The 26,333-nt window shown below is 54.6% G+C and overlaps 1 protein-coding gene across 1 annotated transcript in view; it reads left to right on the forward strand.

The window, feature by feature from the left end:
- Positions 1–26,333, forward strand: part of kirrel3a (kirre like nephrin family adhesion molecule 3a) — a 267,820-nt gene that overhangs the window by 147,698 nt on the left and 93,789 nt on the right. Inside the window, exon 6 of the mRNA XM_070892817.1 lies at positions 24,128–24,233. Within this exon, the coding sequence (XP_070748918.1) occupies positions 24,128–24,233 (106 nt within the window). The remainder of the gene's footprint in view (positions 1–24,127; positions 24,234–26,333) is intronic.

Here is a 26,333-nt window from a genome sequence, read left to right on the forward strand (position 1 = left end):
AAAATTCCCAGCTTCAGGCTGATGGTTATAAAGAGCAGCTCGAACCGCAGCCTACCCAAGCAGAAGACCATCAGAGAGGAGCAGAGCCGATGGCCAATTCACCACTGTGGGAATTCTCACACTGAGAATATCTTTACAGCAATAACAGGCTCACTAAATGTGTCGCCTGAATATTCAGCAGATTTTGCCTCTGAGACGATGTTCAATCCCTGATGCGCTGGTTAACGATGGATAAAAGTCGACAGCCCAGAAAACAATAGCAACAGACTGCAGTTCAATAGTTTCTGTGCTCTCCGTGAGGTTTTTAAGTAATTTATGAGGCTATATTAATAAATGGAAAGCCCATTCCACCATCCTCACTCAGCCTGTCAATTATGTGCAGAAACTAGACTCTCTCCCCAGAGTATGAGCACAGCTCTCCTGGCTCAACACTCAGCCTGTGGCACTCCAAATCACAACTGTTTTTCTTACTGCGTTAGCTAAGTCCACATTCACTGCACGATTAAACTATTTAAACCAACCGAGTCCATGTTTCCTATATGACTAACAATCTGCACCAATCAAGTCCCTGTTTCCTACACTACGCAACAATCTGCACCAATCAAGTCCATGTTTCCTTCACTACACAACAATCTGCACCAATCAAGTCCATGTTTCCTATACCATAAAAAAACAATCCTTCCTGGCATGTGGCTGTCACTGGTAAGGCCAGCATTTATTGCCCATTCATAATTTCCCTGGAGACGATGATGTTGAGCAGCCTTCTTGAACCGCTGCAGTCCGTGTGGTGAAGGTACTCCCACAGTGCTGTTAGGGAGGGAGTTCCAGGATTTTGACCCAGCGATGATGAAGAATCGTCGATATACTACCAAGTCAGGATGGTGCGTGATTTGGAGGAGAACTTGGTGATGGTGTTGCCATGCGCCTGCTGCCTTTGTCCTTCTAGGTGGTAGAGGTCGCAGGTTTGGGAGGTGCTGCTGAAGAGGTTGCAGGTTTGGGAGTTGCTGGCGAGTTGCTGTAGTGTAGTAGTGTATCTTGTAGAAGGTACACACTGCAGCCAGGGTACATCAGTGATGGAGGGAGTGAATGTTTAAGGTGGTGGATGGGGTGCCATCAAGCAGGCTACTTTTTTCTGGCTGGTGTCGAGCTTCTTGAGTGTTGTTGGAGCTGCACTCATCCAGGCAAGTGGAGACCATCACACTCCTGACTTTTGTGCCTTGTAGATGGTGGAAAGGCTTTTGTAAGTCAGGAGGTGAGATACTCTCTGCAGAATATCCAGCCTTCAACCTGCTCTTGTTGCCACAGTATTTATGTGGCTGGTTCAGTTAAGTTTTTGGTCAATGGTGACCCTCAAGATGTTGATGGTGGGGGATTCGCCGATGGTAATTGTTATATGTAAACTTGTACAGCCACCAGAGGGCTCATCCCCTGGAGTCCCAAGGGATCCCATAATCCCTTGGGAGCACAGGTATTTAAGGAGGCTTCACAGGTTAGAGAGGCATTCTTAAGACCTGCAATAAAAGACTAAGGTCACACTTTACTTTGAGCTCACAGTGTTCAGCCTGACTCTTTCTCCATACACAACAACTGGCTACGAGATCCAGATAGCGAACCCAAAGATGCAGAGAACAGTGGGCATCCTGGAAAAATTCTCGGAGGGAGATGACTAGGAAACTTTTGTGGAGAGACTCGACCAATACTTCGTAGCCAACGAGCTAGATGGGGAAGAGAGCACTGCCAAACGAAGGGTGATCCTCTTCACCGTCTGTGGGGCACCAACGTATGGCCTCATGAAGAATCTGCTCTCTCCAGCGAAACCCACGGAGAAATCGTATGATGATTTGTGCACACTGGTCCGAGAGCATTTGAACCCGAAGGAAAGCGTTCTGATGGCGAGGTACCGGTTCTGTACCTACAAAAGGTCTGAAGGCCAGGAAGTGGCGAGTTATGTCGCCGAGCTAAGACGCCTTGCAGGACATTGCAAATTTGAAGAACATTTAGATCACATGCTCAGAGACTTTTTTGTACTTGGCATTGGACACGAAACCATACTTTTGACTGGAGAGACCTTGAGTAAGGCCATAGCGATAGCCTATGCGTTCATTGTCACCAGTGAAAATACGAAGCAAATCTCTCAGCACACAAGTGCTGCTACAAGTACTGTGAACAAAATGATGTTGTTTTCGAATCGTAACGTACAGGGCAGGTCGCACATACCTTCAGCTACACGTCCGCAGATGTCTCAGAGTCCACCATCAAGGGTGATGAATGCAAGGCCATTAACACCTTGCTGGCGCTGCGGGGGTGATATTTTTTCCATTCATGCCGATTCAAAGAGTACCTTTGCAAGGGCTGTGGAACAATGGGACACCTCCAACGAGTGTGCAGGCGGGCTGAAAATCCTGTTAGACCTGCAAACCACTATGTTGCAGAGGAGGACAGATCCACGGAGGATCACGATGAACCAGAGCCTCAGACCGAGGAGGCAGAGGTACATGGGGTGCACACATTCACCACGAATTTTCCCCCGATAATGCTGAATGTTGAACTAAATGGACTCCCAGTGTCAATGGAGCTGGACACGGGCGCGAGCCAGTCCATCATGGGCAAAAAGACTTTTGAAAGGTTGTGGTGTAACAAGGCCTCAAAGCCAGTCTTAACTGCAGTTCGCACAAAACTAAGAACTTACACGAAAGAACTGTTACCTGTAATCGGCAGTGCTACTGTAAAGGTCTCCTACGATGGAGCGGTGCACAAGCTACCACTCTGGGTGGTACCGGGCGATGGTCCCACGCAGCTCGGCAGGAGCTGGCTAGGAAAGATACGCTGGAACTGGGACGACATCCGAGCGCTATCACTCGCTGATGACACTGCGCGTGCCCAGGTCTTAAACAAATTTCCTTCGCTGTTCGAACCAGGCATCGGGAAATTCCAAGGAGCAAAAGTGCAGATCCATCTAATACTGGGAGCGCGACCCATCCATCACAAGGCAAGAGCAGTACCGTACATGATGAAAGAAAGGGTAGAGATCGAGCTAGACCGGCTGCAAGAAGAGGGCATCATTTCTCCGATCGAGTTCAACAAGTGGGCCAGCCCTATCCTTCCAGTCCTCAAGGGAGACAGCACCGTCAGAATCTGAGGCGATTACAAAGTAACTATCAATCATTTCTCCCTGCAGGATTAATATCTACTACCAAAGGCCGACGACCTCTTTGCAAGGGAGGAAAGACGTTCATGAAGCTGGATCTGACTTCAGCCTACATGACGCAGGAACTGGAGGAATCATCGAAGGCCCTCACCTGCATCAACACGCACAAAGGTCTTTTTGTTTATAACAGATGCCCGTTTGGAATCCGATTGGCGGTGGCGATATTCCAGAGAAACATGGAAAGCCTACTAAAGTCGGTCCCGCACACCGTGGTCTTCCAGGACAACATCTTGGTCACTGGTCGGAACACAGTCGAGCATCTGCAGAACCTGGAGGATGTTCTTAGTCGACTCAACCGCGTGGGGCTCAGGTTAAAACGCTTGAAGTGCGTTTTCCTGGTGCCTGAAGGAGTTCCTGGGAAGGAGGATTGCGGCGGACGGCATCAGGCCCACCAACGCAAAGCTGGAGGCAATCGAGAACGCACTGAGGCCACAGAACGTGACGGAGCTGCGGTCGTTTCTGGGACTCCTGAACTACTTTGGTAACTTCTTACCGGGTCTCAGCACACTGTTAGAATCACTGCATGTCTTACTATGAAAAGGGGACGAATGGATTTGAGGCAAAAGCCAAGAAAATGCCTTTGTAAAAGCGAGCAAATTGTTATGCTCAAACAAATTGCTTGTGCTGTATGATCCATGGTAGCGTTTAGTACTAGCATATGGCGTCAGGTGTGTATTGCAACAAGCTAATGATTTCGGGAAACTTATGCATCCAGGAGTCTGTCTGAGGCTGAGAGCCTACAGCATGATTGAGAAAGAAGTGTTAGGGTGTGTCTATGGGGTAAAGAAAATGCATCAATACCTGTTTGGGCTAAAATTCGAATTGGAAACTGACCATAAGCCAGAGATGGGCGCTCACGTTGACCGCATACAACTATGCCATCCGCCACAGGCCAGGCACAGAAAACTGCATCGATGCTCTTAGTAGGCTGCCTTTGCCCACCCCGGGGGTGGAAATGACACAGCCCGCAGATCTAGCCATGGTTATGGAAGCATTTGAGAGTGAGAAATCACCCCTCACTGCCCGGCAGATCAAAACCTGTACAAGCCAGGACCCCTTATTATCTCTAGTCAAAAGTTGTGTGCTTCACGGGAGCTGGTCCAGTGTCCCAGTGGAGATGCAGGAAGAGATAAAGCCGTTCCAGCGGCGCAAAGATGAAATGTCTATACAGGCAGGCTGCCTTCTGTGGGGCAGTTGAGTAGTGGTCCCCAAGAAGGGCAGATAGACCTTCATCAGTGACCTCCACTGTACCCACCCAGGTATTGTAATGATGAAAGCGATAGACAGATCCAACGTATGGTAGCCCAGTATCGATGCAAACTTAGAGTCCTGCATTCACAGATGTAATACATGCTCGCAGTTAAGCAATGTACCCAGGGAGGCGCCACTAAGTTTATGGTTTTGGCCCTCCAAACCGTGGTCGAGGGTACATGTTGACTATGCAGGCCCGTTCTTGGGTAAAATGTTCCTCATGGTTGTAGATGCGTACTCCAAGTGGACTGAATGTGAGATAATGTCGACTAGCACGTCGGTTGTCACTACTGAAAGCCTGCGGGTCATGTTTGCCACACACGGCCTACCCGATGTCCTGGTGAGCGACAACGGGCCATGTTTTAACAGTGCTGAGTTTAAAGAATTCATGACCCGTAACGGGACCAAACATGTCACATCTGCCCCGTTTAAACCAGCGTCCAATGGTCAGGCAGAGAGAGCAGTGCAAACCATCAAGCAAGGCTTGAAGAGGGTAACAGAAGGCTCACTGCAAACTCGCCTATCCCGAGTCCTGCTTAGCCACCGCACGACACCCCACTCACTCACTGGGATCCCACCTGCTGAACTGCTCATGAAAAGAGCACTTAAGACAAAGCTCTCGTTAGTTCACCCTGATCTACATGAACAGGTAGAGAGCAGGCGGCTTCAACAAAGTGCATACCATGATAGCGCAAATGTATCACGCGAGATTGAAATCAATGATCCTGTATTTGTATTGAATTATGGACAAGGTCCCAAGTGGCATCCCGGCACTGTCCTGGTCAAAGAGGGGAGCAGGGTGTTTCGGGTCAAACTTTCAAATGGACTCATTCACCGGAAACACTTGGACCAAATCAAACTTAGATTCACGGACTATCCTGAACAACCCACCATGGTTGGCCACAAAGCAGAACCCATCATTCACAGCAGCCCAGCAGGGCCCAACACACCAGGCAGCCCAGCAAGGCCCGCTGCACAGCAGCCCAGCGAGGGCCCAACAAATGATTCAACAACACCAGCTTTCACACCGAGACGATCAGCCAGGGCAAGAAGGGTCCCAGATCGACTCACATTGTAAATAGTTATACTGTTGACTTTGGTGGGGGAGCGGGCGTGTTATATGTGTAAACTTGTACTTACTCTGTTCAGTCACCAGAGAGATCATCCCCTGGAGTCCCAAGGGATCCCATAATCCCTTGGGAACACAGGTATTTAAAGAGGCTTACAGGTTGGAGAGGGACTCTTGAGACCTACAATAAAAGACAAAGGTCACACTTTACTTTGAGTTCACAGTGTTTAATCTGACTCTTTCTCCATGCACAACAGTAATGCTGTTGAATGTCAAGGGGCAGTGGTTAGACTCTCGCTTATTGGAGATAGTCATTGCCTGGCACTTGTGTGGTGCGAATGTTACTTGCCACATCAGCCCAAGCTTGAATGTTGTCCAGGTCTTGCTGCATGTGGGCATGGACTGCATCATTATCTGAGGAGTTGCGAATGGCACTGAACACTGTGCAGTCATCAGCGAACATCCCCACTTCTGACCTTATGATGGAGGGAAGGTCATTGATGAAGCAGCCCTGAGGAACTTCTGCAGCGATGTCCTGGGGCTGTGATGATTAAACTCCAACTACTAGGATCACCTTCATTTGTGTTAGGTATGATTCCAGTCAGTGGAGAGTGTACCCTCTTATTCTCATTGAATTCAGTTTTACTAGGGCTCCTTGGTGCCACACTCGGTCAAATGCTGCCTTAATGTCAAGGGTAGTCACTCTCACCTCACCTCTGGAATTCAGCTCTATTGTCCATGTTTGGACCTAAAGAGGTCTGGAGCCGAGAGGTTCTGGCAGAACCCCATCAGGGCATCGGTGAGCAGGTTATTGGTGAGTAAGTGCCACTTGACAGCACCGTTGACAACACCTTCCATCACTTTGCTGATGATTGAGAGTAGATTGATGGGCAGTAATTGGCCGGATTGGATTTGCCTATTTTTTGTGGACAGGACATACCTGGGCAGTTTTCCACATTGTCGGGTAGATGCCAGTGTTGTAGATGTACTGAAACTGCTTAGCTAGAGACGCAGCTAGTTCTGGAGCAATCTAAACCAACTCAGCCCAAGTTTCCTATACTACGCAACAAGCTAAACCAACCGAGTCTACTTTTCCTATTCTACTTTACAATCTACACCAGATGATTCCATGGCTTTGATTTTCATGGGGCCAATTTCATCAGGCAAGATGGGAGTTTGAGCTGCTTGCCAATCTTAGATGGCCTAAAAATCGGCCTCTCTACCAGCTGTTCGAGCTCACCCAGAGTAATTAACCGGGAAAGGGAGGTCCATCGCGATTTGTAAATCTGTTTTTTCAATTTGAGCGGGTTGCTGCGGCTCCTTTAAGGACCAGTGGTTTGGCGGTTCAGCGCCCACTACCAACGGGCAGAGTCTGCACGGTGAATCCTACACCCATTGGTACCTCAAAATAGCATCAGGGTCCTATTCATGTCATTGGTGTCCATGAGGAGCCTGCCCCTTTCCGGGAGGCAAGTGGGTTTCCCATTTCGAGGCCCAGCCACAATGGTGGCGATCCGGACCTCGTTGGGAGTGGGGCAGTAGATGCTGCATTGCTATTTTCATTGTACTCCTGCCCCGTGCCCGCCTGGTAGACAGGAGGAAAGTTGGCAATGTTTCCTATTTTGCTCAACAGTCTGCACCCCGTTGACTTTACATTTCTTACACTACAATATATAAAGATAGATGGCCTCCCAACTTGCACCCTCCATAAACTTCTGCTCAATCATAAGCTGCTGCCTATATCCTAATCCCCACAAAGTCCAATTCACCCAGCATTCCTGGACTAAAGTAAATGTTGGTCCCTTCGAAGATGAGAAGGGGGATTTAATAATGCGAAATGTGGAAATGGCTGAGACCTTAAACAATTATTTTGCTTCGGTCTTCACAGTGGAAGACTCAAAAACCATGCCAAAAATTGCTGGTCACAGGAATGTGGGAAGGGAGGACCTTGAGACAATCACTATCACTAAGGGGGTAGTGCTGGACAGGCTAATGGGACTCAAGGTAGACAAGTCCCCTGGTCCTGATGAAATGCATCCCAGGGTATTAAAAGAGATGGCGGAAGTTATAGCAGATGCATTTGTTATAATCTACCAAAAGTCTCTGGACTCTGGGGAGGTACTAGCGGATTGGAAAACAGCTAATGTAACGCCTCTGTTTAAAAAAGGGAGCAGACAAAAGGCTGGTAACTATAGGCCAGTTAGTTTAACATCTGTAGTGGGGAAAATGCTTGAAACTATCACTAAGGAAGAAATAGCGGGACATTTAGATAGGAATAGTGCAATCAAGCAGATGCAGCATGGATTCATGAAGGGGAAATCATGTTTAACTAATTTACTGGAATTCTTTGAGGATATAACGAGCATGGTGGATAGAGGTGTACCGATGGATGTGGTGTATTTAGATTTTCAAAAGGCATTCGATAAGGTGCCACACAAAAGGTTACTGCAGAAGATAAGGGTACGCGGAGTCAGAGGAAATGTATTAGCATGGATAGAGAATTGGCTGGCGAACAGAAAGCAGAGAGTCGGGATAAATTGGTCCTTTTCGGGTTTGAAATCAGTGGTTAGTGGTGTGCCACAGGGATCGGTGCTGGGACCACAACTGTTTACAATATACATAGATGACCTGGAAGAGGGGACAGAGTGTAGTGTAACAAAATTTGCAGATGACACAAAGATTAGTGGGAAAGTGGGTTGTGCAGAGGGCACAGAAAGGCTGCAAAGAGATTTAGATAGGTTAAGCGAATGGGCTAAGATTTGGCAGATGGAATACAATGTTGTAAAGTGTGAGGTCGTCCACATTGGGGAAAAAAAAACAGTAAAAGGGAATATTATTTGAATGGGGAGAAATTACAACATGCTGCGGTGCAGAGGGACCTGGGGGTCCTTGTGCATGAAACTCTTTTAGAGTCTACCTGTAAAACAAAAAAACATTAAACCGTGCCACCCGCCCTGGATGACACAGCAGACATTTACAAGGCCCTTTTTTTTTTCCCTTTTTTGTGTTTTTTTTTGTTTTTCTTTTTTTTTTGGTTTTCTTTTGGGTGCTAAAATCATATTTTTTCCAGTGCCCCCTATAAAAGGGGAGGGGGAGACGAAAAGCACCGGCAATTAAAACAAATTAAACTTTAAAACGTAAAATCAAATTAAAATTTGGTTGCCGGGCGTGATGATGCACTCCAGTCCCTCCGGTGCCCACCTCTCGCGGAAGGCCTCGAGCGTACCGGTGGACACCGCGTGCTCCATCTCCAAGGACACCCTGGACCGGATGTAAGAGCGGAAGAGAGGCAGGCAGTCAGGTTGAACGACCCCCTCGACTGCCCGCTGCCTGGACCGGCTGATGGCACCCTTGGCCATGCCCAGGAGCAGTCCTACGAGGAGGCCTTCGGACCTACCCGCTCCCCTCCGCTCAGGGTGCCCAAAGATCAGGAGAGTGGGACTGAAGTGCAGCCAGAATTTCAGGAGCAGCCCCTTCAAATAATAAAACAGGGGCTGCAACCTCGTGCATGCCATAAAAACATGGAACACGGACTCTTCCAGACCGCAGAAATTGCAGGCGACCTGGGAGTCCGTGAACCGGCTTAAAAATTTGTTGCACGGCACTGCTCCGTGCACCACCCTCCAGGCCAAGTCCCCGATGAATAGTGGGAGGACCCCTGCGTAGAGTGCCCTCCATCGGGGACCTCTGCCTCCTCCGGACGGCAAGATGGTACGCCATGGCGTGTCCGGACGGCCGGCGAGGATGGTAAAGTTGAGAGTGTGCAGGAGCAGCCCGTACAGGAAACCCCTCCGCACGGAACTGAAAGGCATGGAGGGGATTTCCCCGAGGCGGCTCAAGTTGTGAGGCGCCGGCCCCCGAGGGAGGTTCCGGGGTTTGGCGCCGATGAGGAATTCCGTCCGGACGGGGGTCAGTTCGGACGGGATCTCCCCATGTGCTTGAGTCTCCTCGATGCACCTAACGGAGTCAGGGCCCAAAGCTGTTTTTAGCGACTCGATGGCTTCGCCGCGCGGCGGACGTCGGCTGAATTTAGGCGCCGCGCCAGCGTGCCTGGCGCCATCCAGCCCGCTCCTCCGCCATCGAGCAGGTCCCTGACCCTGGTCACCTCACCAGCCACAGCCCTCTCTTCCGACCGCCACATAAAACCTCGGTCGTGGAGGTACGGATTCCCGAGCAGCGGCTCCTGCAGGACGGCCGCCACTCCAGCCGGCGGAGAGCTGTGCTTGGTGGAGACTTTGTTCCAGACCCTGATGAGTTCCTTGTAAAAGACAGGCAGCTCCCGGAGGGCGGTCCTGACACCCCCCAAGTGTCGTAATTGAGGTCGCGCTGCTGGCGGAAGAAATACGTCGCCAGAGCACACCACCTAGGAGGGGGCTCGACGTAAAGGTATCTTTGCAGGGTCTGAAGACGGAAAGTCGCGAGCTGGGCGCTGACGCACACCAACGACTGACCGCCCTCCTCAAGCGGGAGACTCAGAGACCCAGTGCTTCCTGTTGTTCCAGAAGAAGTCCACCAGCTTCTTCTGTATCTTGGCGACAAACGCAGGGGGAGGGGTCAAAGTGACCAGCCGGTACCACAACATTGCGGCCACCAGCTAGTTTATGACTAGCGCTCGACCCCTGTAGGACAGCACTCGGAGCAGTCCTGTCCAGCGCCCTAGGCGAGCGGCGACCTTGGCCTCCAGCTCCTGCCAGTTCGCCGGCCAGGCTCCCTCGTCGGGGCTAAGGTAGACTCCCAGATAGAGGAGATGGGTCGTGCTCCAGGCAAAAGGCCTGAGCTCCTCTGGCAGGGAGTCCACCCGCCACTGACCCACCAGGAGTCCGGAACATTTCTCCCAGTTGATTCTGGCGGAGGATGCGGCCGAGTAAATCTCTTGGCACTCACGCATCCTCCGCAGGTCAGCGGGATCCTCTACCGCGAGGAGCACGTCATTGGCGTAAGCCGAGAGGACGACCTCCACGCCCGGCCCTTGCAGAGCCAGTCCCGTCAACCTCGTCCGCAAGAGGCGCAGGAAAGGCTCCACGCAGATGGCATATAACTGGCCGGACATGGGGCATCCCTGGCGCACCCCTCTCCTAAAGCGAAGGGGCGCCGTCAAGGACCCGTTAACCTTAATCAGACACTCCGCGGCGGCATACAAAAGTCGGATCCGGGCGACGAAATGCGTCCCGAACCCGAAAGCGCGCAGAGTTCCGAGCAGATAGTCGTGATCCACCCTGTCGCACGCCTTCTCTTGGTCGAGAGATAAGAAGGCGACCGACAGACCAGCCTCCTGGGAATGATGGATGAGGTCCCGGACCAGATGGATGTTATCGTGGATTGTCCGGCCCGGGACCGTGTAGGACTGGTCGGGGTGGATCATGTGGTCCAGCACGGCACCAAGGCGAGCAGACATCGCCCTGGCGAAGATTTTGTAGTCCGTGCTGAGGAGGGAGACCGGGCGCCAGTTCTTAAGGAGGCGGAGATCGCCCTTCTTAGGCAGCAGGACGATGACTGCCCTGCGCCAAGAGAGGGGCATCTCCCCGGTCGCCAGACTTTCCCCCAGGACCCGCGCGTAGTCGCCCCACAGGACGTCCCAGAACGCCCTGTGGAACTCCACGGTCAGCCCGTCCAGCCCCGGGGTTTTTCCCCTCGAGAGCCGGGCGAGGGCACCGGTCAGCTCCGCCAGGCTTAGCGGAGCTTCCAAATTTTCGGCGCCCTCCGGGCTGACCTTCGGCAGGTCCTCCCACAAAACTCTACGCGCTTCCTCGCTGGACGGATCTGGAGAGAACAGAGCCCCGTAATATTCACGGGCCCTGTTGTTGACGCCCTCCGGATCCGAGACGAGAGAGCCGTCGTCGGCCAGCAGCGTCAAGAGCTGCTTACGGACACTCTGTCTTTTTTCCAGCGAGTAGAAGAAGGGGGAGCCGCGGTCCAGATCCCGCAGGAACCGGATCCGTGACCTCACGAACGCGCCTCGGGACCCGACGAGCTGTAGGTCCTTCAGCGAGGCCTTCTTCGCTTCGTACACCGTCCGCAGGGCCGGGTCCTGGACGACTTGACCGAGACGGGATTCCAGGTCGAGCACCTCTTTTGCTAAACGCCCGACCCTGGCCGCCCGCCTCTTGGTCGACCCCCTCACATACTCTTGACAGAAGACACGGACGTGAGCCTTGCCCACGTCCCACCATAGCCTCAAGGAGGGGAAGCCCCCCCGCTTCCTTCTCCAGTCGGACCAGAATCGACGGAACGAGTCCTGGAACCGCACGTCCTCCAGCAGCCGGTTGTTAAAGTGCCAGTACGAGGACCCTGTCCTCGCGCGGAGCGAAGCGAGCTCCGCCCACACCAGGTGGTGGTCCGAACACGGCACCGGCCGCATGGAGGCCGCCGGGACGCAGGAATCGTATGCCCGAGACACGTAAAGGCGGTCGACTCTGGACCATCCTACTCCAGGCCTCACCCAAGTAAAGGCGCTGGAGTCGGGGTGGAGATTTCGCCAGACGTCCACCAAGTCGAAGGACCCGACCAGGTCCCTCAACTTCTCCATCGCCGTCATGCACTGCGGGGCACCGGAGCGGTCCCTCGCCTCGAGGGTGCAGTTAAAATCCCCCCCGAGGACAATACAGTCGCCGACGTCGACGGAGCCAAGAAGAGCGGACACCTCTTCAAAGAAGCGCGTTTGCTGCGGACCGGGCTGAGGGGCGTACACGTTCACGAGATGGAGCGGCACGTCCCCCAGGCGAACCGTTACATGCAGCAAGTTGGCCTGGCACGGGCTCCTCGACCCCCAAGATCTCAGGCTGAAAATGCGGGCCCAGCAAGATGGCCACCCCACTAGAAGTGGCGGTGAGGTGGCTCATGCGGACCTCTCCTTGCCATTCCAGGAGCCACGTGGCTTCATCTTCCGGAACGGTGTGGGTTTCTTGCAGGAAGCACACCGCATATTTCCCCTCCCGCAGGAGCGAAAAATTGTCAAATCTACGGCGTGCCCCTCTGCCGCCGTTGATGTTGAGGCTGGCTATGGTTATCTTCATGGCAAAAGCCTAGTGCAACCTCTACCTTAACCTATTGTGGGGGAGGGAACGGAGTCTTTTGTTGAACTCCACTCCCTCCGCAGCCCAGCGAGGAGTCCCTCGAGCTCGCGCAGCTCAAGGTTTTGCGCCTTTGTCAAGGGACCGCCCGCGGCCAAGGTTTTAGCGGCGGCGCGGACGGACCCCTTGATCAGCTCTGGCTCGGACCATTTTTCCAGGGCCAGTCGGGCTTGGTCGCAGCAATCCTGGCTCTGGGCCAAAAAATCCCGGAGTTCCTTTGCAGGAATGAGGAGGGCCTCAGCGGCAGCCGCGAGCAGATCCACCGCCTCCCTGGCGGTGGTCTCTAGTTCTTCTCCCGCGTCCCCCACCGAGTCCCCGTCCTCCTCCGGGAGGTGGCCGCCAGCAGCCGGCCCATCAACCGCACAAGGTACGGCAAATGACCCGGCCACTCCAACCGGCCCTGGCTCTGCCCCGATCCCACCCCCAGGATCGTCGGCAGAGGAGTCCCCACTGGGCTCTTTTAAAAATGGTGCTGGGTTGGGAAACGACAGCGGAAGGGGTTCCCCCTCCGCCCCAGGAACCGGGGAACAAGGAGAGATCCGGCCATAGGTAATCCCCAGGCCCTCCAAGTGCTCCAGCTCCAAAGTAGGGGGCGAGGGTGGGTGTTCCTCCCCCTCCCCGCTGGCACCCCCCGGCCCAGCATTTACAGTGTCATTAACATCATTAATTTCAGTTTCTTCCGGGCTGAGCAAATCCCGGGGGAAGTTAGGTATTGGCTGGGCGGACTCAGGTAAGGCCTTTTCGGCCCCGCCCGCCTCAGTCCCCGGGACGCCCGGCCCGGCGGCAATGCATTCCTCCGCGATCCCCACACCCCCCACAACAGGCAGATCTTCCACGCCATTCCCGGGAGGCAGAGGCTGGGCAGCCTCGACTGTCTCACCCTCCCCAGGGACAGACTCCTCTCGCCTACAGCGCAGCTTGGGGGCGCTGGTGGGGGACGCGGGACACGCGGCGGGCACCGACTCCTCCGCGGAGGGATGTTGTTCCCCCTCCGCCTCAACGGAGCGGCGCCTCCTTTTGTTCCTGGGGGTGCGCGGAGGCAGGGAGACCTCCATGTCTGCCGAGGCCTCCCGCTCCACCCCCCCCTTTTTCTTTTCTTTCCCGCGCCCGAGCCCCTCTGCGGTATTGGTCAAGGGCTCGGGCACGTGCTCAGGGCACCCCGCGCTCGCTGGTGACGGGGGTGGGCTGAGCGCGGTGTTCAAGCTGTCTGGCGCACCGAGGGGACCCGCCTCTGGATGTTTCGCCTTGTTCCGCGCCTTCTTTCCGGTCGGACGCTCTCCCTCCCCCCCGCCGGAGGCCATGAAAATAAAGGCCTCCGACGATGCCCGCGCACCTACGGCTCCCGGCACGCGGACGCAACTAGGGGGAGGGGTGGTGGCGGCGCCAGCCTTGGCCGCCCTCGGTGGTTTGGCGGCGGGGCAGTTCTTGAGAACGTGCCCCACCTCCCTGCAGGCATGGCACCGCACGCCGTCCGACGTCCAAAAGACGCGGTAGGCAGTCCCCTCGTGCACCACATTAAAGTTCCCCTCCGTCGTCTCCTCCCGCGCCAGCCGGACAAAGAGCTGGCGGCGGAAGGAGAACACGTGGCGCAGGCTGTTCTCCCTGGGGCCGAGCGGTATGGGGTTAATCCCCGACCTTACCTCCCCCAGTTGGTGTAGGTGAGGGAGGAGGAGCTCAGCGGGAACAAAGGGCGGGACGTTCGATATGATGACCCTCTGCGCGGTGGCCTCGAGAGGATCCACCGGCAGGAACGTCCCGCCCACCGTGAGTCCCTTTTCGAGGGCCAGGGACACCGCCCGTTCCGACCGCCACATAAAACCTCGGCCGTGGAGGTACGGATTCCCGAGCAGCGGCTCCTGCAGGACGGCCGCCACTCCAGCCGGCGGAGAGCTGCGCTTGGTGGAGACTTTGTTCCTGACCCTGATGAGTTCCTTGTAAAAGACAGGCAGCTCCCGGAGGGCGGTCCTGACACCCCCCAAGTTCACAAACAGGAGCTGCGTGTCGTAATTGAGGTCGCGCTGCTGGCGGAAGAAATACGTCGCCAGAGCGCACCACCTAGGAGGGGGCTCGACGTAAAGGTTTCTCTGCAGAGTCTGAAGACGGAAAGTCGCGAGCTGGGCGCTGACGCACACCAACGACTGACCGCCCTCCTCAAGCGGGAGACTCAAGACCGCGGCAGAGACCCAGTGCTTCCTGTTGTTCCAGAAGAAGTCCACCAGCTTCTTCTACATCTTGGTGACAAACGCAGGGGGAGGGGTCAAAGTGACCAGCCGGTACCACAACATTGCGTCCACCAGCTGGTTTATGACTAGTGCTCGACCCCTGTAGGACAGCACTCGGAGCAGTCCTGTCCAGCGCCCTAGGCGAGCGGCGACCTTGGCCTCCAGCTCCTGCCAGTTCACCGGCCAGGCTCCCTCGTCGGGGCTAAGGTAGACTCCCAGATAGAGGAGATGGGTCGTGCTCCAGGCAAAAGGCCTGAGCTCCTCCGGCAGGGAGTCCACCCGCCACTGACCCACCAGGAGTCCGGAACATTTCTCCCAGTTGATTCTGGCGGAGGATGCGGCCGAGTAAATCTCCTGGCACTCACGCATCCTCCGCAGGTCAGCGGGATCCTCTACCGCGAGGAGCACGTCATCGGCGTAAGCCGAGAGGACGACCTCCACGCCCGGCCCTTGCAGAGCCAGTCCCGTCAACCTCGTCCGCAAGAGGCGCAGGAAAGGCTTCACGCAGATGGCATATAACTGGCCGGACATGGGGCATCCCTGGCGCACCCCTCTCCTAAAGCGAAGGGGCGCCGTCAAGGACCCGTTAACCTTAATCAGACACTCCGCGGCGGCATACAAAAGTCGGATCCGGGCGACGAAATGCGTCCCGAACCGGAAAGCGCGCAGAGTTCCGATCAGATAGTCGTGATCCACCCTGTCGAACGCTTTTTCTTGGTAGAGGGATAGGAAGGCGCCATTGGTGCATGAAACTCTTTTGGAGTTTACCTGTAAAACATAAACATTAATCGGTGCCACCCGACCTGGATGACACAGCAGACATTTACAATGCCCTTTTTCTCTTTTTTTTTGTGTTTTATTTTTGTGTTTTTCTTTTTTTGGGGGTTTTTTTTTTTGGGCGCTAAAATCACATTTTTTTTTCCCACTGCCCCCTATAAAAGGGGAGGGGGACACTAAAAGCACCGGCAATTAAAACAAATTCAACTTTAAAACGTAATATCAAATTAAAATTTGGTTGCCGGGCGTGATGATGCACTCCAGTCCCTCCGGTGCCCACCTCTCGCGGAAGGCCGCGAGCGTACCGGTGGACACCGCGTGCTCCATCTCCAGGGACACCCTGGACCAGATGTAAGAGCGGAAGAGAGGCAGGCAGTCAGGTTGAACGACCCCCTCGACCGCCCGTTGCCTGGACCGGCTGATGGCACCCTTGGCCGTGCCCAGGAGCAGTCCTACGAGGAGGCCTTCGGACCTACCCGCTCCCCTCCGCACAGGGTGCCCAAAGATCAGGAGAGTGGGACTGAAGTGCAGCCAGAATTTCAGGAGCAGCCCCTTCAAATAATAAAACAGGGGCTGCAACCTCGTGCATTCCATAAAAACATGGAACATGGACTCTTCCAGACCGCAGAAATTGCAGGTGGCCTGGGAGTCCGTGAACCGGCTTAAATATTTGTTGCACGGCACTGCTCCGTGCACCACCCTCCAGGCCAAGTCCCCGATGAATAGTGGGAGGACTCCCGCATAGAGTGCCTTCCATCGGGGACCCCCGCCTCCTCCGGACGGCAAGATGGTACGCCATGGCGTGTCCGGACGGCCGGCGAGGATGGCAAAGTTGAGAGTGTGCAGGAGCAGCCCGTACAGGAAACCCCTCCGCGCGGAACTGAAAGGCACGGAGGGGATTTCCCCGAGGCGGCTCAAGTTGTGAGGCGCCAGCCCCCGAGGGAGGTTCCGGGATTTGGCGCCAATGAGGAATTCCGTCCGGACGGGGGTCAGTTCGGACGGGATCTCCCCACGTGCTTGAGCCTCCTCGATGCACCGAACAGAATCAGGGCCCAAAGCTGTTTTTAGCGACTCGATGGCTTCGGCCGCGTGGCGGACGTCGGCTGAATTTAGGCGCCGCGCCAGCGTGCCTGGCGCCATCCAGCCCGCTCCTCCGCTATCGAGCAGGTCCCTGACCCTGGTCACCTCACCAGCCACAGCCCTCTCTTCCGACCGCCACATAAAACCTCGGTCGTGGAGGTACGGATTCCCGAGCAGCGGCTCCTGCAGGACGGCCGCCACTCCAGCCGGCGGAGAGCTGCGCTTGGTGGAGACTTTGTTCCTGACCCTGATGAGTTCCTTGTAAAAGACAGGCAGCTCCCGGAGGGCGGTCCTGACACCCCCCAAGTTCACAAACAGGAGCTGCGTGTCGTAATTGAGGTCGCGCTGCTGGCGGAAGAAATACTTCACCAGAGCGCACCACCTAGGAGGGGGCTCGACGTAAAGGTTTCTCTGCAGGGTCTGAAGACAGAAAGTCGCGAGCTGGGCGCTGACGCACACCAACGACTGACCGCCCTCCTCAAGCGGGAGACTCAAGACCGCGGCAGAGACCCAGTGCTTCCTGTTGTTCCAGAAGAAGTCCACCAGCTTCTTCTACATCTTGGTGACAAACGCAGGGGGAGGGGTCAAAGTGACCAGCCGGTACCACAACATTGCGTCCACCAGCTGGTTTATGACTAGTGCTCGACCCCTGTAGGACAGCACTCGGAGCAGTCCTGTCCAGCGCCCTAGGCGAGCGGCGACCTTGGCCTCCAGCTCCTGCCAGTTCACCGGCCAGGCTCCCTCGTCGGGGCTAAGGTAGACTCCCAGATAGAGGAGATGGGTCGTGCTCCAGGCAAAAGGCCTGAGCTCCTCCGGCAGGGAGTCCACCCGCCACTGACCCACCAGGAGTCCGGAACATTTCTCCCAGTTGATTCTGGCGGAGGATGCGGCCGAGTAAATCTCCTGGCACTCACGCATCCTCCGCAGGTCAGCGGGATCCTCTACCGCGAGGAGCACGTCATCGGCGTAAGCCGAGAGGACGACCTCCACGCCCGGCCCTTGCAGAGCCAGTCCCGTCAACCTCGTCCGCAAGAGGCGCAGGAAAGGCTTCACGCAGATGGCATATAACTGGCCGGACATGGGGCATCCCTGGCGCACCCCTCTCCTAAAGCGAAGGGGCGCCGTCAAGGACCCGTTAACCTTAATCAGACACTCCGCGGCGGCATACAAAAGTCGGATCCGGGCGACGAAATGCGTCCCGAACCGGAAAGCGCGCAGAGTTCCGATCAGATAGTCGTGATCCACCCTGTCGAACGCCTTTTCTTGGTAGAGGGATAGGAAGGCGCCATTGGTGCATGAAACTCTTTTGGAGTTTACCTGTAAAACATAAACATTAATCGGTGCCACCCGACCTGGATGACACAGCAGACATTTACAATGCCCTTTTTCTCTTTTTTTTTGTGTTTTATTTTTGTGTTTTTCTTTTTTTGGGGGTTTTTTTTTTTGGGCGCTAAAATCAAATTTTTTTTTCCCACTGCCCCCTATAAAAGGGGAGGGGGACACTAAAAGCACCGGCAATTAAAACAAATTAAACTTTAAAACGTAATATCAAATTAAAATTTGGTTGCCGGGCGTGATGATGCACTCCAGTCCCTCCGGTGCCCACCTCTCGCGGAAGGCCGCGAGCGTACCGGTGGACACCGCGTGCTCCATCTCCAGGGACACCCTGGACCGGATGTAAGAGCGGAAGAGAGGCAGGCAGTCAGGTTGAACGACCCCCTCGACCGCCCGTTGCCTGGACCGGCTGATGGCACCCTTGGCCGTGCCCAGGAGCAGTCCTACGAGGAGGCCTTCGGACCTACCCGCTCCCCTCCGCACAGGGTGCCCAAAGATCAGGAGAGTGGGACTGAAGTGCAGCCAGAATTTCAGGGGCAGCCCCTTCAAATAATAAAACAGGGGCTGCAACCTCGTGCATTCCATAAAAACATGGAACATGGACTCTTCCAGACCGCAGAAATTGCAGGTGGCCTGGGAGTCCGTGAACCGGCTTAAATATTTGTTGCACGGCACTGCTCCGTGCACCACCCTCCAGGCCAAGTCCCCGATGAATAGTGGGAGGACTCCCGCATAGAGTGCCTTCCATCGGGGACCCCCGCCTCCTCCGGACGGCAAGATGGTACGCCATGGCGTGTCCGGACGGCCGGCGAGGATGGCAAAGTTGAGAGTGTGCAGGAGCAGCCCGTACAGGAAACCCCTCCGCGCGGAACTGAAAGGCACGGAGGGGATTTCCCCGAGGCGGCTCAAGTTGTGAGGCGCCAGCCCCCGAGGGAGGTTCCGGGATTTGGCGCCAATGAGGAATTCCGTCCGGACGGGGGTCAGTTCGGACGGGATCTCCCCACGTGCTTGAGCCTCCTCGATGCACCGAACAGAATCAGGGCCCAAAGCTGTTTTTAGCGACTCGATGGCTTCGGCCGCGTGGCGGACGTCGGCTGAATTTAGGCGCCGCGCCAGCGTGCCTGGCGCCATCCAGCCCGCTCCTCCGCTATCGAGCAGGTCCCTGACCCTGGTCACCTCACCAGCCACAGCCCTCTCTTCCGACCGCCACATAAAACCTCGGTCGTGGAGGTACGGATTCCCGAGCAGCGGCTCCTGCAGGACGGCCGCCACTCCAGCCGGCGGAGAGCTGCGCTTGGTGGAGACTTTGTTCCTGACCCTGATGAGTTCCTTGTAAAAGACAGGCAGCTCCCGGAGGGCGGTCCTGACATCCCCCAAGTTCACAAACAGGAGCTGTGGGTCGTAGTTGAGGTCGCGCTGCTGGCGGAAGAAATACTTCACCAGAGCGCACCACCTAGGAGGGGGCTCGACATAAAGGTATCTCTGCAGGGTCTGAAGACGGAAAGTCGCGAGCTGGGCGCTGACGCACACCAACGACTGACCGCCCTCCTCAAGCGGGAGACTCAAGACCGCAGCAGAGACAGTGCTTCCTGTTGTTCCAGAAGAAGTCCACCAGCTTCTTCTGTATCTTGGCGACAAACGCAGGGGGAGGGGTCAAAGTGACCAGCCGGTACCACAACATTGCGGCCACCAGCTGTTTTATGACTAGCGCTCGACCCCTGTAGGACAGCGCTCGGAGCAGTCCTGTCCAGCGCCCTAGGCGAGCGGCGACCTTGGCCTCCAGCTCCTGCCAGTTCGCCGGCCAGGCTCCCTCGTCGGGGCTAAGGTAGACTCCCAGATAGAGGAGATGGGTCGTGCTCCAGGCAAAAGGCCTGAGCTCCTCTGGCAGGGAGTCCACCCGCCACTGACCCACCAGGAGTCCGGAACATTTCTCCCAGTTGATTCTGGCGGAGGATGCAGCCGAGTAAATCTCTTGGCACTCACGCATCCTCCACAGGTCAGCGGGATCCTCTACCGCGAGGAGCACGTCATCGGCATGAGCTGAGAGGACGACCTCCACGCCCGGCCCTTGCAGAGCCAGTCCCGTCAACCTCGTCCGCAAGAGGCGCAGGAAAGGCTTCACGCAGATGGCATATAACTGGCCGGACATGGGGCATCCCTGGCGCACCCCTCTCCTAAAGCGAAGGGGCACCGTCAAGGACCCGTTAACCTTAATCAGACACTCCGCGGCGGCGTACAAAAGTCGGATCCGGGCGACGAAATGCGTCCCGAACCCGAAAGCGCGCAGAGTTCCGAGCAGATAGTCGTGATCCACCCTGTCGAACGCCTTTTCTTGGTAGAGGGATAGGAAGGCGCCATTGGTGCATGAAACTCTTTTGGAGTTTACCTGTAAAACATAAACATTAATCGGTGCCACCCGACCTGGATGACACAGCAGACATTTACAATGCCCTTTTTCTCTTTTTTTTTGTGTTTTATTTTTGTGTTTTTCTTTTTTTTGGGGGTTTTTTTTTTGGGCGCTAAAATCACATTTTTTTTTCCCACTGCCCCCTATAAAAGGGGAGGGGGACACTAAAAGCACCGGCAATTAAAACAAATTCAACTTTAAAACGTAATATCAAATTAAAATTTGGTTGCCGGGCGTGATGATGCACTCCAGTCCCTCCGGTGCCCACCTCTCGCGGAAGGCCGCGAGCGTACCGGTGGACACCGCGTGCTCCATCTCCAAGGACACCCTGGACCGGATGTAAGAGCGGAAGAGAGGCAGGCAGTCAGGTTGAACGACCCCCTCGACCGCCCGTTGCCTGGACCGGCTGATGGCACCCTTGGCCGTGCCCAGGAGCAGTCCTACGAGGAGGCCTTCGGACCTACCCGCTCCCCTCCACACAGGGTGCCCAAAGATCAGGAGAGTGGGACTGAAGTGCAGCCAGAATTTCAGGAGCAGCTTCTTCAAATAATAAAACAGGGGCTGCAACCTCGTGCATTCCATAAAAACATGGAACATGGACTCTTCCAGACCGCAGAAATTGCAGGCGGCCTGGGAGTCCGTGAACCGGCTTAAAAATTTGTTGCACGGCACTGCTCCGTGCACCACCCTCCAGGCCAAGTCCCCGATGAATAGTGGGAGGACTCCCGCATAGAGTGCCTTCCATCGGGGACCCCCGCCTCCTCCGGACGGCAAGATGGTACGCCATGGCGTGTCCGGACGGCCGGCGAGGATGGCAAAGTTGAGAGTGTGCAGGAGCAGCCCGTACAGGAAACCCCTCCGCGCGGAACTGAAAGGCACGGAGGGGATTTCCCCGAGGCGGCTCAAGTTGTGAGGCGCCAGCCCCCGAGGGAGGTTCCGGGGTTTGGCGCCAATGAGGAATTCCGTCCGGACGGGGGTCAGTTCGGACGGGATCTCCCCACGTGCTTGAGCCTCCTCGATGCACCGAACAGAATCAGGGCCCAAAGCTGTTTTTAGCGACTCGATGGCTTCGGCCGCGTGGCGGACGTCGGCTGAATTTAGGCGCCGCGCCAGCGTGCCTGGCGCCATCCAGCCCGCTCCTCCACCATCGAGCAGGTCCCTGACCCTGGTCACCTCACCAGCCACAGCCCTCTCTTCCGACCGCCACATAAAACCTCGGTCGTGGAGGTACGGATTCCCGAGCAGCGGCTCCTGCAGGACAGCCGCCACTCCAGCCGGCGGAGAGCTGCGCTTGGTGGAGACTTTGTTCCAGACCCTGATGAGATCCCTGTAAAAGACAGGCAGCTCCCGGAGGGCGGTCCTGACACCCCCCAAGTTCACAAACAGGAGCTGTGGGTCGTAGTTGAGGTCGCGCTGCTGGCGGAAGAAATACTTCACCAGAGCGCACCACCTAGGAGGGGGCTCGACGTAAAGGTATCTCTGCAGGGTCTGAAGACGGAAAGTCGCGAGCTGGGCGCTGACGCACACCAACGACTGACCGCCCTCCTCAAGCGGGAGACTCAAGACCGCAGCAGAGACAGTGCTTCCTGTTGTTCCAGAAGAAGTCCACCAGCTTCTTCTGTATCTTGGCGACAAACGCAGGGGGAGGGGTCAAAGTGACCAGCCGGTACCACAACATTGCGGCCACCAGCTGGTTTATGACTAGCGCTCGACCCCTGTAGGACAGCACTCGGAGCAGTCCTGTCCAGCGCCCTAGGCGAGCGGCGACCTTGGCCTCCAGCTCCTGCCAGTTCGCCGGCCAGGCTCCCTCGTCGGGGCTAAGGTAGACTCCCAGATAGAGGAGATGGGTCGTGCTCCAGGCAAAAGGCCTGAGCTCCTCTGGCAGGGAGTCCACCCGCCACTGACCCACCAGGAGTCCGGAACATTTCTCCCAGTTGATTCTGGCGGAGGATGCAGCCGAGTAAATCTCTTGGCACTCACGCATCCTCCACAGGTCAGCGGGATCCTCTACCGCGAGGAGCACGTCATCGGCATGAGCTGAGAGGACGACCTCCACGCCCGGCCCTTGCAGAGCCAATCCCGTCAACCTCGTCCGCAAGAGGCGCAGGAAAGGCTCCACGCAAACGGCGTATAACTGGCCGGACATGGGGCATCCCTGGCGCACCCCTCTCCTAAAGCGAAGGAGCGCCGTCAAGGACCCGTTAACCTTAATCAGACACTCCGCGGCGGCGTACAAAAGTGGGATCCGGGCGACGAAATGCGTCCCGAACCCGAAAGCGCGCAGAATGCCGAGCAGATAGTCGTGATCCACCCTGTCGAACGCCTTCTCTTGGTCGAGGGATAGGAAGGCGCCATTGGTGCATGAATCCCAAAAAGTTCGTTTGCAGGTGCAGCAGGTAATCAGGAAGGCGAATGGAATGTTGGCCTTCATTGCGAGAGGGATGGAGTACAAAAGCAGGGAGGTCCTTCTGCAACCGTATAGGGTATTGGTGAGGCCGCACCTGGAGTACTGCATGCAGTTTTGGTCAACTTACTTAAGGAAGGATATACTAGCTTTGGAGGGGGTACAGAGATGATTCACGAGGCTGATTCCAGAGATGAGGGGGTTACCTTATGATGATAGATTGAGTAGACTGGGTCTTTACTCGTTGGAGTTCAGAAGGATGAGGGGGGATCTTATAGAAACATTTAAAATAATGAAAGGAATAGACAAGATAGAGGCAGAGAGGTTGTTTCCACTGGTCGGGGAGACTAGAACTAGGGGGCACAACCTCAAAATACGGGGGAGCCAATTTAAAACCGAGTTGAAAAGGAATTTCTTCTCCCAGAGGGTTGTGAATCTGTGGAATTCTCTGCCCAAGGAAGCAGTTGAGGCTAGCTCATTGAATGTATTCAAGTCACAGATAGATAGATTTTTAACCAATAAGGGAATTAAGGGTTATGGGGAGCGGGCGTGTAAATGGAGCTGAGTCCACGGCCAGATCAGCCATGATCGTGTTGAATGGCAGAGCAGGCTCGAGGGGCTAGATGGCCTACTCCTGTTCCTAATTCTTATGTTCTTATGTTCTTAATGGTATGCATTGGCTCCTAGTCCACAAACCCTTCAAATTTAAAATTCTAATCCACATTTGCAAATCCCTCCATGGCCTCGCCCATTCCTCTATAATCTCTTCCAGCCCTACCAGCCTCCTCCAACTCTGTGTTCCTCCAACTCTTACCTCTTGTGCATCCCTCACTCCCTTCGCCTCATCATTGGCGGCATGTCTTCAGCTGTCTCTGGAATTCCCTCCCAAAATCTTTCCGCGTCTCTTCTTCCTTGACTACCCTGCCTAAAGCCCAACACTTTGACAATGCTTTTAATCACCCCATCTAATATCTTCTTTTTCAGCACCCTGTCAATTTGTGTCTGATAACATTCCTATGAAAAACTTATGACATCGTCCTATGTTAAGGACACTATATAAATGCAAGTTGTTTTTGTAGTTGTCTACTCCAGTGAGTCTACATTTCCTATACTAAGCAACAGTCTACTCCACCCAAGGCCGCCTTTCTCTACTGCAAAACAGTGCACACTAACCGACTCCACATTCACTGGGCGACCTAACTGTATTTCAATGTCAATCAAAAGCCAACTTGCTCATTCTGAGAGTGAGAGCTACGGTATAGAGCTGGCAACACTCTACCTCCTTTCTCCTTTTCTCCCCGTAGATCCGCCTCTGGTGAACTTGACCGTGGAGCCACAGCCTGTCCTGGAAGGAAGCACAGTGAGATTCCGATGCTCGGCCAAAGCAAACCCTGCGGTCAGCCTGTACAGGTACCACTTCGTTTCTTGCTGTGGTGGGATTAACGGTTGCAATTCGCCGCGTTAGTAAACCGGGACAGTGTGGAACTGAGTCATGCTGACCAGGACAGTTTCTGGTCCATGCGAAGTTTGGTGATCTGCAATTGGCCTCGGTAAAGCAGAGTTTCTGCTGCTGACTACTGTCCAACGACCCCCTGGTGGACAGTGTGCATGTAACCATGGGCCATGCTTCAATTGCATCCAGAATCTAGAATGAGGGGGCATAGTTTCAAAATAAGGGGTCGGCCATTTAAAACGGAAATGAGGACAAATTTCTTCTCTCAGAGAGTCATAAACCTGTGGACTTCTCTACCCCGTTGAGCTGTGGAGGCTGGGTCGTTGAATATATTTAAGATATATTTAAGAGATATCACAGATTTTTGAGAAAGAAGTGAAGGATTATGGAGAGTGGGCAGGGAAGTGGAGCTGAGCCCAAGATCAGATCAGCCATGATCTTATTAAATGGTGGAGCAGGCTCGAGGGGGCAAATGGCCTACTCCTGCTCCTATTTCTTATCCTTATGTTATCCCGCACGACCTCGGGCCATGGTTAATTAGTTTGTCAACCCTCACAATCCAGGCTTATATATGAACTAATGGGCAAGGTGCTGGGGTCATCCATCATTCCATGCCTTCAGGGCGGGGGTGAGAACACTGAAAATGGGAAGAAAAACAAGAAATCTAGCAGCGAGTGTAAGCAGCAGAAGATTCATGCTCGAACACGCTGTCACAGAGAGGAAGAGTCCATAAGCTGTTGTGCCATACCTTTGGATGACTATGGATTGGTTGGGCAGGGACCTGGTTCTCTGTCCAAGTTCTCAAGTACAATGAGCCAGAGTGTTTTAAAAATGATTATATGTTCTGGAGATACGGTCAACACTGGCAATATTGGCCATCCCTCGTTGCCTGAGTGAGTGGTGCTGGGCTGCTTTCTTTCAGTGGCTCAGTGGGCAGCACTCTCGCCTCTGACTCTGAAGGTTGTGGGTTCAAGTCCCACTCCAGGAACTTGACCACAAAACAAATCTAGGCTGACACTCCAGTGCAGTGCTAAGGGAGCGCTGCACTGTCTGAGGTGCCATCTTTCAGATGAGACATTAAACCAAGGCCCCGTCTACTCTCTCAGGTGGCTGTAAAAGATCCCATGGTACTATTTCCAAGAAGAGCAGGGGAGGTATCCCCGGTGTCCTGGCCAATATTTATCCCTGAATCAGCATAACAAAAACAGATTATCTGGTCATTATCACATTGCTGTGTGTGGGAGCTTGCTGTGCGCTAAGTGGCTGCTGCGTTTCCCACATTACAACAGTGACTAACTCCAAAAGTACTTCATTGGCTGTAAAGCAGTTTTAGACGTCATGTGGTCATGAAAGTCGATATAAATCCATGTCTTTCTTTTTTTATCTTTTTTCTGTAACTGAGAGGCTTGCAAGCCCATCTCAGAGACCCAGTGTTGTGGGGCTGGAGTCAGGTGTATGCCAGACGTAGAGGTGTCGGCTTCCATTTGGTAAAGGATATTAGAGTGATATAGATGAGAAATAGTGAGAAAACTCCCTACGCTCCTCATTCCTGTCAAAGTACTATCAAATTGTACTAGCAGTGATTCGGACCAAAGTAGCCCTCTCTGCAGGGTGACATCAGCAGGCGGCTGGGGAGCGTGGGACAGCTTCTTTTAGGTTCTGCCGGTTTCAATGTTGAAAAGTCACTGGGGGCAATTTTCACCGAATACTTTTGACACTAAAGAGGTGACCAAGATGAGGTCTTAAACTGAAACGTCAATTTAAGTCGCGATCTTGGTAAAGGAGTTGAAGCCAGTACTAGGAACAGTGGCCAAGAGGCATATTAAACAGTTGTTTCCCATTTAAAATGCCTACTAGCGCTCATTAAAGAGGCTGCGCGGCATTTTAGTGGCTAGTGCTTGACCCTGGCGCCCTCTCCTACCAGCAACCCTCTGATTGAGTGTAAACATGGCTTTGATTTCAAGTGCTACTTAAAGGGATACTCACCATTTCATAGTCATTGCTGCTGGAGCTGTGAAGAGGACCGGAAACATGTCGGGAGACTTTCTGGGACAGTT

This window comes from Pristiophorus japonicus, chromosome 11, assembly GCF_044704955.1.
Source record: "Pristiophorus japonicus isolate sPriJap1 chromosome 11, sPriJap1.hap1, whole genome shotgun sequence".
NCBI lineage: Eukaryota > Metazoa > Chordata > Chondrichthyes > Pristiophoridae > Pristiophorus > Pristiophorus japonicus.